Raw genomic sequence first — 13,900 nt, 5'->3', positions numbered from 1 at the left:
CAAACCCTCTGTGTGTTTACCCAGACATCCTGTACACGCCGGAGTGGTGATACTGTGCACAACACACACACACACACACACACACACACACACACACACACACACAAAGCACGCAAACTTGCAGAGAAACCTGTGCAGCTCGCTTCTCTCGGACAGCCCTCTGATTGGTCTCCTCCGCCATAGGAGGCGTGACACGCGGCTGTGGGCGTTTCACAAAACCAACCTCCACTCAGCACAACCTCTCATTCACTACGGATTTGTCGCGTAATCTCAGCCTCCCTTCACTTATTTTTTTATGCCTTTGCGAATATACAGAAATCTCTCTCAGATCTGCTGCGTGCGTTAAGTTTTTTAATTAACAGGTTCACGGATAAGCTTCCTTCGGTAAACTTTTAGTTTTTTTTTCTTTTTTGTGCACAACCTACCTGAGTTGTGTTCCGTCTCTGCACGCCTTCACTCCTCTCCACCATGGATTTGGTTTGGATTGTGGGCTTCGTTGGGAGCGTCTGCGCCTGGTTTGCTTCAGCGGAGCGGCACAGTGTCTACTGGAACAGCACAAACCCAAAGTAAATATGTTTTCCATTTGCGCTAATTTAGCGCACTTCGAATCGTCTTTGCGCACTCTTTTTTCTTAATCGGTTCAACACACTGATTTACTTTTGGCATCAAACACACTTTTAACCGCATTTGCAGTGTTGGCAAAGCCGTTATCTTATATTCAGATGCACGCTGAATAGTTGCAGCTCATGTATATTCAGGGAGATGCCTGCGATGAGCGCCTGATAGAATCGACTGTCTGCTGTTGTCATGATAATGCGGGACAGTTAGGAGTATCTTCCCTCTTCGCCTCTTTCTGAGCTCTAACCTGTTATCGTGGTGTTGTTTACCTGTAATTCTTTGTTTAAGCTGTCCAGATTTAATCCGTTTCGCAATCTGTGTAGCCTACCTACACAGCAGCATTAGTTACACCAGGTTATGCCATCTGTTTATCTTTCTGGGCTGATATTGAGGCAGTTAAATAGTTCACGCTTAGTAGGGAAGAGAGCTGCTTTAAATGTAAATGCGGGGGGAGTAGAGGAAACAGCGGGTTTCTGAGGTTTAGGACATTTAATCTTTGAATACTGCTTGTCTTATCTTGCCTGCATGTCAGCATGTGGATACAGTGTTTTGTATGTGCGTGTGCGTGCAGCAAAAATGTCAGTAAACTTCTCTTATGTCTGTATTCATGAGTTGCACTTCTACCCGGGTTTGGATACAATTTTTCCCTGGCAAGGGTTGTATTTTTCTTTTTCCCTGTTGATTTTTACAGGCTTGACTCACTGCAGAATGTGTTGAAAGATCTGGTGCAATATCCTCCCCATCTGACACCGAGTCCTAACCTCTGAGTAGAGTGGGAGGTTGCCATATCTCCTAAATCAAGAGATATCACTTGGGTTCTTACGTGGCTGTCAGAGAGACATAGGGGTGTTCATATTTCAGGTGGTAAGACGAGTAATAATGGTGTATGACAGTGACAGAGGAGGTAACTTGAGGCCTGCCCAGTAGGTCACGCTGTGGGAGAGAGATGGATTGCTCAGGGAGGAGAAATTGGAGCTCAAATTGTCGGGGTTAGGGGCCATTTGGAGTAAGTGGGGGTCAATTAGAATTATGGTTGATGATGGCTGGGGTGACATGGCTCGGGGTACGAAGAGGGTTAGGTTTTCACTCCACAGATGAACCTCTACGTGCACCCCTACACAAACACACACACACACACACACACACACGATAGGGCAAGCACAAACAGGTACTCCTGGCAGGCAATCCCTCAATCACAAACCAGCATGTTCAGTCGCACCAAGTGACGCCGTCTGAATCAATCAGTGCTGGGCTTACACACTTTCCCTCTGGTGGGCAAACACATATTGTATATTCAAGCGTTCTTCCACACAAGCTTACGTTCAACCACTTTCTCCCTCCTCATTTCCCCTGTGGTTAAAACAGCAGTTGCTGTTCTCAGAAAGTCCGTAATTACAACGACAAAGCCTTTCACAGGAAATCAGAATGAAGTCCCAGATGGAAAGGCGTTCTGCTGTGTCCCTGCTGTGGAATGACAGTGATCATTCCCATATATATACTGATAATCCGTCTTTTTGCACTTGCTTTTTTTCCAGATGACTGTGCTAAATATCTCCCTTTAGCTACTCTTAATCCTGTTTTCACAGAAAAAGCACGAGAGTTTTTATTTGGTGCTTTTCATCATTCACTGCAATCTCCCCTCCCCTTTGACCTGTTACTTGATAGCGTGTTTTCTTTTTGTTGGTCCGGGTTAATTGTTCCATCCAATTGGTCAGAGAGCCATCGTTAATCAAATTGATCTGAGATTGATCGCTTTAGTCCATGTGGTATATACTCATTTCCTTTTTTTCCCATGTGGGTGTGTTTAGGGATTTAGCAATAGACACACACACACACACATACTCACATACTCGCACAGTTACCCTTCCTAACATGTTTGTGTGCACAGCTTGGGGCCTGCTGACTTCCAAGACTTCCAAGGTCATATCTGCCTGTACCTAAGGACTACTTTTTATGTTTCAGCACAACAAAATCTCCTACTGTGTGTGTTTGTGTTCGTGACCTTTTTGCTTGCTGGCATATTTGCGACCTTTGTTTCTGATTAGCAACAGTTTAATCACCAGCCAGGTTTGACTGCCAGAAAGAGTCTCACCAGTGTTCAGCTTTGGTCCCGGCATGCCAGCGTGTGTTTTTTGTAAAGGGAGTGTCTGTACATAAGCTTACTCACATACACAGCATCGCCAGATTCAAGTGACTCACACGCACACACATTAACCCAGTCTCTCTCTCACACACACACACACACACACACACACACACACACACACACACACACGCGCGCGCGCGCGCGCTACACATTTGGGATTGATGTTGACATCGGCCCAGGAGCCCTCTGGACTCTACAACTTCGATGTGAGGCAATAATCTGCTCTTTCAGTGCTTCTTACTCCCTTTTCCCTTTTCCCTGCTGACAGAGCATGAGAGGACCACCACCTCCACCACCCCCACCTCCTCCTCTGCTTTGTACCTGTCTCTCCCTCTCTCTGGCACCTCCCTCCCCCTCTTCTTGGCCAGGTTCCCTCTGCAGCCTGGTTCTGTGGGCTCTGTGAATCTGTTAACCGTTTCATGGCACGCTCACACACACGTTTGATCTCAAAAAAGTCTTTTAACTAATCTCTTATAATTCTGTAGTGATTTTCAGAACAGCTGTTTGATATTGGGTTAGCTGCGTTTCCAAGTAGTTTCAGCTCACCGTTCCTTCGTTAAACTGAGCTTGCTTCCTGCTGGCTCACACAAAAGTTATTTAAGGTATGTTTCACCCGCATGGAGCATTTTCTCGGTTTTTATCCGGTCAGTGTGGCTTTTTTGTGATGCTCCCCATACAAATTGGGGCTTGCTCTTCACGGTGGGCCACAGAAAGAGAATAGTAACTGGTGTGACTGATCGAGGGTCAGAGTTCGCTATGTGATGAAGTGGCACGGCCTCTATCAATCTGTCAGTCATTCTGTCACGTCGGTGGTCCCTGAATACTGGCTGCCACTCAGGCCAGCCCCTCTTCACACAGCCGTGGCTCTGCCTCTGGGAAACTCTCTTTCTTCCCTCTCCTGTCTTTTCGGTCCCCTTCACTCCTTCACCAGCTTTTATCTCAACTTTACAAGCTGTCCCTTTTCAGTCTATTATTTCCTCACCTCCAGCTCTGGTTCTCAGAGAAGGGGAGAAGGAGGGAAGCATGGTAAGAGGTGTGGAATTTTTATTTTTTTTTTTTAATCATTCTTGGCACCCATAGCAAGCCGTCACAAGGCACTTTGCCCTTTCCTTCAGGGAAAAAGAGCCCCCCCCCCCCCCCTCACACATACACACACTTTGCACTCTACCTTTTAAGCTTCCTTCTTCTACTTCCTTAAGAAAGGCCACTCCAGTCTTCCCAGCAAAACTGTTTTCGCTCTCCTTTCGGCCTTTTAACGTGCCCCTCTTGAACGTCTTGTTTAGCAGTGGAAATGGTGGAGCCTGTCTGAGAGCTCAAGTTATTAAAGGAGAGAAATGAGAAGGAAAAAACACAGAAGTGTATGTGTAGGAGTAAGTAAAAGTGTCTGTGTGGGTGCATCCATGTTTGAGAGATGAAACATAAGACTGGCTAGTCCACTGGCGTGATTTGGTGGGGGCAATAGATATGAGATGTTTGCAGTTTCCAATTTAAATGAATTAAAATCTTTTTTTTCTTTTCTCATATACATCCAGAACACTTCACTTTTCAAATCCTAATCCAGCTTTAACCCCCTAGAATACCCTTCCCCTCCCCCTTCCCTTTAGTTGGTCTCCATATTTCTCTCAAAGTGTCCGTCCCCCTCCCCTCTCACCATTCTTAATCTGGCTTTGTAATCTGTCTGGTGCATTCAATCTGGAAAAAAATGCTGCCTCGTCAGGCAGATGGTAATCACCTCTTTTGGGTTCAGTGACCACTCAAGTGTGTTGATGATTCCCATCTTTACAGTCTGCAATCATAATAAAATTTTACCTCAGTGATCACATTGATAAGGTTCTTCTTTTCCTTCCAGCTCACTTGTTCTTGCAGAGTCAGAACAGGAGGGCTTGTTTTATTGACTGAGCAGGATAGCGAATCGGGCCAAAGGTTTTAACTTCCCGCAGGCGTGATGTTGGTGTTACTAAAGTCTGCACGCTGTCTGCTGTGTGTCTCCTGCGAAGTGTTGCGCTTCCTGGTTACGTTTTTCCCGGGAAAACAGCGTATCCTGTCTGCACAATAAACAATACATTTCTCACACACCAGCACACGCAAGGGTTTAAAGGTCTGGATACAAGAGCTGATTGAATTTCCCAGGCTCACATTAGAATGAACACATTTAGAGTAAATAGCTGAGCAGGGATTAATTGTTTAATTAGGGTTTGTGTTCCAACTTTCAAGCCCAAAGGATGATTTGGGATCTGCCTCCTGTCCCCGCCCCGCTGTCAAATCGCTGCATGTCTCTATTTGGGATTCTCCTCTGATCAGTTTCACCTCGTTCGACCTCGGCCAGTGTTTCTGCCCTCTGCCCGTCCTCATGCTTCTTCCTTATCTACACACCAGACTTCCCCTGCACCTTCCCGCTATGCTGCTCCAATCTGCTCTGCTTTACAAGTGTTCAGTCCCACACATAAAACCAAGGAGGAAGAAAAGCTCCATTAGTACACAGATTTATGATTATGGTACAATTACAATTGTGAACAGACCTCACACTCTCTCTTTATTAGATGTGTCTCAGCCAGAGATTATGTGTGTGTGTGTGCGTTTGCATGTGTCCTTCAGACTTGTTTGTCAATTCCTGGTGGCATTCAGTGCACGATGTGTTTGATTGAGGAAGAATTGACCAGCAAGAGTCGGATATTATCTCTGAAATGAACCATTGTGGTTGTTTTTGTTGTGTAAATATCAGCTATTGTGCAACTTTTTTGTTTTTCCTTCTGTTTTGGCCCTGTTTGTTAAAGGCCTAGATGTAGTATGTAAACTTGTCTGCACAGCAACTATCGCCACCCCTGCAGGTCAGCTGTAATATTACCAAAATTTCTAATTGACGTCATAAGCAAGAGCTACCATTTAATTAAAGGAGTTTTTGCCTGTACTCACATATTGTTAATTCTCACTGGAATTCATTAAGTTACAATCTGAGATTGTTTTTACAGGAGGGAAAAAAAAACATTAAACATGAAAGTTTTATTTCATTGAAAAAAATCAATCTTGCAAAATCGATTTTCTTATACAGATATTTGCCTGCTGAGAAATGTGATGTCAGAGATGACCTTTCTGCTTTGGCCCTTATAAGATACAAATGGCTCAGGGGACAGTATAAGGCAGCTGGAAAGAGCATATGTATTCATCTAACCCTCCTTAGTGCAGTGGAGTCGGCCAATTATTTCTCTGCTGAACTTAAAGCTTTGTCTCTTCGCTGGGTGGCAAAAGGAGCTCAGCTAGGTCAGCAAAGTACGCTGGCAGAATGACCAATGAACCGGGTGGACAAAGGTTGAATGACAAGACCAGAGAAAGCTGATTGAGATGGATGGCGAAAAGTCACACGGTGCAAAGAATGAAGGCTAGAATATTATGTTAACGGGGTTGGATCATATTTGTTTCTATGATGACCCCTGCATACCCACATCACATTGTGCTTGGCTATGCAAACGGTGGGTCAGAGAGCTGCATAGTTGGAATACCACCAGAAAAGGCTGCGATTGGTGCAGCAGGTCTGAGTGGGGGGAGTGACAGAGTTGACACTAGGATCTGGTTTGCTTATTGAGTGTTGAGAGATAGACAGGGAGTGGGAAGGGTCGGTTGACGTTGATGGATGAATGGGTAGGTAGATGGATGAAACAAGAAGAATCCGAGCAATAACATTAAACAGTCCCGCTTAACTCAGCTAAGTTTGGATCTGGAAAAAGCTTCACCTGTCATGGAGTCATGTGGTTTTGAGGGATTTATCTTGAAAAAAAAGTACTCCCTTGTGTCCAGTGTCTTTCAGCATTCTGTTACCACCTCTTGGTTCCCATTTTTGCACGGACACATTTGCACACACCCACACACACATATAGCTATACATAGACAATATGTCTCTTTTGAACTCCAAATCTTCAGTGAAAAGCCATAATACCCCTTCTCTATGTGAGAACAATAGAGGTGGGAGGGGGGGGGAAAAAGCTCCACCCTGCCTGTCTCACCCCTTACTCTGTCCCCAGCCGTCATTCCCTGCTCTGGGCCTCGCTGTCCAGTCTAAGCCCCTGTATTAAGTAGGGTCTGGTGCTGATGAATGGACCTCAGTTCAGCCGCTGCTCCACCCAATAATCCAGGCTTGGGCGAGCCAATTAGGTGGTCCCCACATTCCGGTTCAGTCATCCGTTACGGAAAATAATCTTGTTTATGTGGTTAGGGTGACTGTATGAAGCTCTGAGAGACAGTGGGTTAAGAAGACAGGAACTCTTTTTGGAAGCTGTAGTGAGATCTGTGTAGTTTGTTCTACAATGACCTTTATGGACCTTAGAATAGATTTGAATGAATCTTTACAGAGAGTAATTCCCATTATCCGTCTGTAGAATTTAAAATGCTTAAAGACCCTTCTTGCTGACTGTCCATGTAGAAAATTCTCCGGTGCTGACTTGGCAAGTGTCCGACCTTTGATCCGCGCCGCAGCCTCTTTGCCTCAGAGCTCTGACATTCCACAGGGTGAGAGAGTGCAGAGATGAGAGGGTGATGGAGGGATGAAAGAAGGGGATAGAGGTAGACAAGAAAGCAAAATGCAGGCCAGAGAGATTAAAGAAGAGATTAGACTCCTGAAGTTTCCTGAAAAGGCTCCAATAAATTAGGAATTCCTTCTCAGAAGAGGAGGAAGAGTGGTAAGGAGCAACCTGTGACCACTTGGCATTCCCTCGCTATCATCTCTGTTCATTATTAGCATTTATTATCCACCTTATCGCCACTGAAACACACTCCCAGATTCCCCAGAGCACCAGAGCAGCAACACACACACGCACACCTACTCAGTCATAAACAATCCTAGACTTGAATGTATCAGGCTGAGACAGACACTTGCACACAATCCTTGTTGCATATCTGCCATAGCTCCACAGATCATCCGTAAGTAGAGAGTACTACTCTGCTACTCCATGCTGAGTTTACTGAGGCTTTGGGTGTCACTGGCATTAAAAGGCATCCTGGGAAAAAACAATGGGAATAAACCAAAACAGCCTTATTGACTCAGAGAGGGAGACAATCTGGAGGAGGGAAATAACAAGGGACACACACTGGGGAAGGCTGAAAGTGAGAGGATTTTGTTTGCTAAAGTGAAGGTGGCATGGTTTGACTTTGTTGTTAAACTGTGTGACACAGGGGCCAAAGCTCTCTTTGAAGTGCGTTACCGCAATCAGTTAATTAAGCTGATGATGTGGAACGTTTCAGTGCTGAGGCGTTGGGGGGTGAACAAAAGGCAGCAGGATAATTAAAACTATTTGCCATTAATAAAAGGCACTAGCCAACATCCCCTGGTGCGTTTTCAGTGGCGGTTCTCCCTGCTAAGTGAAGCACTCCATCAGTGCGGGCACACTGTGAATAGAAACACTGTATGAAACGGTGGCATTGATAGAGCAACAGTAGCACTCACATAGAAACATTTACTGGGTGAGACTTCAAAAGCCATTCCCAATTCAAGCCCTTTGACCCACCCCCTTCGCCCACGTCTATTCATCCCCCCGCACTCTCAAGCCTGCAGGGGCTGGGAAGTGGGGAGAGGGAGGACATAATTACCCCCTTCTAGGGCGACTTTAATACCCTTTTTTTGTGTTTTAATTGCACCCCCTTCAACCTCCTTTCTAATGAACACATTGGGACCATACTACAACCTGTTTGTAATCAGGACTAGAGGTCAGGGAGGGACTGGCTATAGGGAGTTTGTTAGTGTGCGCGTGTGTGTGTGCTCAGGGTGTGCAGTGGGCTGATAACTCTGTCAGGCAAAAGCAGAGAACAACGGTGTTTGTTCAATAGTGTTATCGATTCGGCTGGAATTGAAAGCGGCATGGGGAAAAAACACTTTAACAGCAATCTGGTAAACAGAGCATGGCAGGCAAACTGCAGATAAGCACTAAGCTGCCTGCTCCGTGGCAAAATTATAATTATTCCTCTCCCCACCGAAAGTTGGCTGGAACTTGTTGGCGAGATGGAAGTTTCATTGGTCCGCTAAAAAAGATGCTTGGTTTCTAATGGGCCCGTGTTTCTGGCTTATCTGGCCATCAGTATTGATGGCATGCAGTCAGGCAGAGAGAGGCAAAGGGACGGGGGAAGGGAGCCAGAGGGGTAGTGGGAGTCAGGGCCCACAGTTTGGAGCCACTTTGTCTATCCTTTTACCAAGGGGGTACCAGGGAGACCCCTGGCAACAAACAACAACACCAGCTAACGAGCGACTGGAGCCAAGGCCTGTGCACTTTGATCGTTAGTCACACATATGGACCTTGTCACACAAACACAAACTCCCCAAATGCTGCTTGTTACATTTAAGGAGTGGGTGGAGGTGGAGGTGGTGGTGGTGGGTTGATAAAAGCCAGAATTCCCCAAGAAAAGCCTGCTTTAGGAAAGAAATGCCATCACTGGTGTCAGTTTAACACCCCACGGGCTTTTGGGAGCTCATAACTCCTTGAGATCTGTACATCTGATTAAACAGCAGTCAGCTAGCTATCTCTTTTTAGGGTTAGTGTCGAAAGGCTGTCAAACTATGCGTATATTCGTTGCAAAAGCAACAAAACTCTATATTACACACACATTCGCCCTGTGTGTTGTAAAAATATTTAAGTCTGTCAAATTTCATCTACTCTCAGGGAACCCCTGGCGATCCAGAACAGTAGGAGACGGTAAACTGATAGGCATCGAGCTCAGTACCATGGGAGGAGATGTGTGTCTGCCTGTGTGGGTTCAGTGGGTGTAAATAGTAGGTAGCTACAGCTTTAGGTTGTTGATAGATGGGAATTACTGCGAAGTGAGTGTGATTTTGTGTGTGTGTGTGTGTGTGTGCGTGTGTGTGTGTGTGTTGCTTGTGGTCAGCTACCGCTTCAGGCTGGTGATGGATGGCTTTGGCTGAGAAGAGAGCATTAGCTGTGAGCCGCCCCTGGAGCTCTCACTGAGTCAAGAGGATGGGGACAAAGCTGAAATACCTTCAGTGACAATTCCCTGGAGACAACCTCATAATATCTCCGATGGTATCCCCCTGAGGACGAAGGACTCATGGACAGTTGAGATAAGGCCAAATGAAACTGCACCAAAGTATTCTAAATTGTTCTTTAAGTAGTCTAAGCTTTCTGCAATAATCAGTGTTTATGTGCGCACATGTGAAGCAGACTAAAATGATGCTTTTTGTATAAGTGCTTTTTTGAGCCAGCTCTAAGAGGAGATGGGAAGTTTAGTTTACTTAAGGACCATAGTAAAAAGGGTGGAGAGGGTGGAAGAGTGAAGGGAGGGTTGAAGGGGGAGGCAGACAGTCTGACTGTCTCTATCTGTATTTGTAATGAGAGGGAGTGTGGTGGAAGACAGTTACAGACTGTCACCAGACTCATGTTGTATCTGTGCCTATCTATCTGACCCTAATGAGTGGGTTAAGACATACAACCCTGTTCTCAAAAAAAGCTGGGACGCGGTGTAAAATGCAAGCAAGAAGAGACGACAATGATTTGTAAATCACCTACATTTATTTAGAAAATGAATCAAGACAACATATCGGATGTTGAAACTTGGAGCATTTATTGTTTTGTTTTTTTAATTTGATGCCAACAACTCACCTCTAAAAATTGTGGCAGGTGGGTCTTTACTGCTACCGCTGTCACGTATCATCTATGAAGTGTTGTAAGAGTTTTAGAGCTGAGGGATATCTGTGTTTTTGTACTATTCTCAAATTCAGCTGCTCAACAATTTGGGGCCTCCTTTGCCATTTTTTTTTTTTTCAAAATGCAGTGACCGGGCCGGACTGCAGTCTAGCCAATTTACCCCTCCTCAGCCCCCTAATTTTTTTACTACTGAGCTATGCTGCTGGAATATGTACACAATGTGGTTTTTCTTGCTGAAATCAGCTAGACCTTTCATGAAAAGGAACATGGGAGCACATGTTTCTTTAAAAGCTGTGTTTATTGTTCAGCCTTGATGGCGCTTTGCTAGATGTTTAGGTTACCCCTGCTGTGTGCACTAAGACACCATCAGACCATCACAGATGCTGACTTTTGAAGTGTGTCCTGAAACAAGTGAGGAGATGCAACAGCCATGATTTCTTAAATCATTCAGATTGGTTCAGAAATTCCACTTTGCCTTAGTCCGTCTTATCCTGTGGAAGATGCTTTTGCCATTTCCTTTTGCTACCCCAGTTATAGTTTGTCTATCCTTAAGTTTTTATTTTTAGATTGAGTTGTATGTGACCTTTATTTATATTCTTGTCTCTATCGCTCGCAAACTCAGGTGTGTTTCCACTTTTTCTGTCATTATGCATTCTGCTGCTCTACCTGTGTGTGTTTGTTTGTGTGTGCATGTAGCCTGCAGATGTCAATACTCATCTCCTGTGTTGACGGGCTAACTGACTACTAATGTTTCTCGGTAAACATCATTCAACTCCAGGGAGACACGGGATCAATGTGCACTCGGTGCTAACTCTCAGCACAGCAGCATCAGCTACACTGGCCTCCCGTTCATCCATATTTATGGGCGTGTCCTCTGCAGATCACTTTTTCCCCTTATCGCGTTTTCCTTCTTCATTCCACCTGAACACGCATATACATCCTCTCATACAAATATTCTTTCTTCCTTTTGCTCTCTATCTCCCATTCCTAGACCCCACAGTCTTTCCTCTGATTTCCCTGTTGTATACCGGCGTGTAGCGGATCAATATATAATCAGAGGTTTTGAGGCTTATATTTATTACTGCTCCGATGCTATAAGCACGGTTATCAGTCTCCTGCCACTTGCGTAACCTGCCTCCTCTCCCTCATCCCTACAGGTTTCAGCGGGACGACTATGCTGTGGAGGTGAAGCTTAATGACTACCTAGACATCGTCTGCCCCCATTACCCGCAGGGTGAGGTGCCATCGCTGGATGCAGAGCGATACGTGCTCTACATGGTGGAGCGGGATGACTACGACACCTGCAAGCCGCAGTCGTATGACCAGATGCGCTGGGAGTGCGGTCATCCATTTGCCCCTCACGCTCCTGAGAAGTTCTCTGAAAAATTCCAGCGTTTTACTCCTTTCACCCTGGGAAAGGAGTTTCGCCAAGGAGAGAGCTACTACTATATCTGTAAGTGTCATGGATCCTGTCCTAGTTCCTAGTTAAACTTATTTTCTAATAAAACAGGAAGCATGCAGCCAAGATAAATGTGCTTGGAACTACATGCCAACTCTTCAAATTGACAGCGTTTTCCTGTTCAACATATTAGCTTTTGGATGTTTGCATGACACAAAGTCAGTCATAGAAATGTGGTACTTATGTAATGATGACTAGATGCTAGACACTAATGCTAAACGATCCTTGAATTTATCCCAATTCATGCTAAAATAAACATGGACATCTTTTTGAGACATTTCACTTGGAAAAAATCTTTTAATCTTAAGGTCATTGCAGCTCGTTGCCTGGAAATGATAAAAAAAAAACTTCATGTTAATCCATCTAATTATTCCTGATTCACAGAAATCTTACTTTTGCAACAAAGTGTGACCTGGGTGGTGTTTGCATGTTTGTGTACCAGGTGTGATAAGCTGCAGCTCAGTGGCCAGCTCTTTGAAAACTGGGGCGCTGGCTCACTTTGCCAAGTTTTATGCAATACTAGCCTTGCTATAAACTGACCACAAAGCACAGGCAATGTTGTCACCCTGGCCATGGTTGTAATTAGATAAACGGCAGGACAAGACACACTCTGCCTGATCACAGATGGCTTTCCAGGGCTTTGTACCGTTGTTTTTCTGTTGCCAAGGGTTTGTGTGTCAGTGTTTGTATGCGCGCGTGCATTAAGGTGGATTAAGGGGCCAAGAGAGGATAAGTGTATTAGTAAGGATGTTAACGCCTGTTTTGTTTCTTTCTTCTTCCCTGCAGCCAAACCTTTGCACCACCATGGCCAAGAGTGCCTGAGGCTGAGGGTGGACGTCATAGCCGCAGATGGTAAGTTTTTGACCACCCTCTTGGATGAAAGGAAAGCAGTACAGTCACCTCTAACAGTCGTGTTTTAGGCTATTGCAAGACAGAATAATTGATGGCCTTTTTTTTTTCCAGGCTCTCAAGAGGCCAGAGTGGCTAAAGGGGGCACAGGTGGGACTGCAGTTGGAGCCGGTGGCGGGGTTCACAACCCATCCAACAGGCTGCCTGCAGGTATGTAGCCCAACCCCGTGTCCTATCTAATTATCCCTGACCCTAAAACAATCCAGGTACATTTGGGGTTTATGTAAATTTATGGTACTAATGTGTTTTCTTTGTCTCCTGTCCTCAAGCAGATGACCCGGTGGTTATCCTGCCAGATGTTCAGAAGAGTGTACGGACAAACTCCGCAGCGGCAGCTACATCCCTCTCAATCTTCTCAGTGCTAGTCCCATTTTCGTTACTGTTTTTGTTGCACTGAGAATACATAAAAAGGATTTCTGTTGGCAGACTTTTTTTTGTTTTTGGGGGGGGATTTTTTTGTTTTTTTTCAGAGACTACAATGAAGACAGTCCGTGGGGTTGAAAACCACTGACTTAAAAAAAAAAAAACCCATGCCCAGTGCTGGCCACAGGGAGAGACTTTTGAAGCGTGCAGAGTACAGATGGACTCGCTTGCACAACATGTGCTGAGCAACTTTGAGCATTTGAGACAAGTACTTGTACTTTGTCTTATTTTTTTTTTTTTTTGTCCAATAGATGACAGTATTTTTCTGGAAAGACAAAGCTCTCCTTGATTTGTGTTATTTGGGGCTCCCCCATCAAACCAACCGCTCTGGAGGACTTCCCTGCAAGAGAGAAGAAAGAAGTTGAAGAGGAACCTGAAGTGGCTGAAGGACAATCAGGAGCTACGACACCAAGTTAACCAACTTTGAATTTTATACTGACATGGGGGACAGGGAGTCAGCATTTAAAGAAAAAAGAAAGGAAGAAAAAAAAAAGTAATCTCAAGCCTTTTGAGCCAAAGATCAGCCATCTCTCCACCTTGTACACTATTCCACCCTGAGTACTGTGTACTATTTGTTGTATTGTTATCGTAACGGTATTGCGTGACCTTGCTGTCCCAGGTGATTACGTTCTCTTAATGTAGCATTAACAGACACAAAAGTTGTTCTCATGACCACCATTCCTTCACAGACCATGTGCTTATATA

General features: G+C 45.0%; 1 protein-coding gene across 2 annotated transcripts; it reads left to right on the top strand.

Annotated features, from left to right (window-relative positions):
• The first annotated feature begins 235 nt into the window (after window positions 1-235).
• efna1a (ephrin-A1a) lies at window positions 236-13,467 on the top strand. Of its 2 annotated transcripts, none has more exons than XM_065470675.1 (5): window positions 236-566; window positions 11,562-11,857; window positions 12,650-12,715; window positions 12,827-12,922; window positions 13,045-13,467. In XM_065470675.1, the coding sequence occupies exons 1-5, from the start codon at window positions 469-471 to the stop codon at window positions 13,167-13,169; spliced, it is 681 nt and encodes a 226-aa protein (XP_065326747.1). In that variant the 5' UTR covers window positions 236-468; the 3' UTR covers window positions 13,170-13,467. The 2 variants fall into 2 exon arrangements, with proteins under 2 accessions (XP_065326747.1, XP_065326746.1); XM_065470674.1 differs by having other exon boundaries at window positions 237-566; window positions 13,042-13,467.
• The last annotated feature ends 433 nt before the right edge of the window (window positions 13,468-13,900 follow it).

This window comes from Pelmatolapia mariae, linkage group LG22 (assembly GCF_036321145.2).
Source record: "Pelmatolapia mariae isolate MD_Pm_ZW linkage group LG22, Pm_UMD_F_2, whole genome shotgun sequence".
Lineage (NCBI taxonomy): Eukaryota > Metazoa > Chordata > Actinopteri > Cichliformes > Cichlidae > Pelmatolapia > Pelmatolapia mariae.
The sequence above is the reverse complement of the archived record's forward strand: the minus strand, read 5'-3'. Positions and strand labels throughout refer to the sequence as shown.

Bases quoted from the DNA above. Each gene is read 5' to 3' on its own strand.
- efna1a (XM_065470674.1), top strand. From the start codon at position 469: ATGGATTTGGTTTGGATTGTGGGCTTCGTTGGGAGCGTCTGCGCCTGG. The intron at 567-11,561 runs GTAAATATGTTT...TCATCCCTACAG, and splicing joins TGGAACAGCACAAACCCAAA to GTTTCAGCGGGACGACTATG. The intron at 12,923-13,041 runs GTATGTAGCCCA...CCTGTCCTCAAG, and splicing joins ATCCAACAGGCTGCCTGCAG to CAGATGACCCGGTGGTTATC.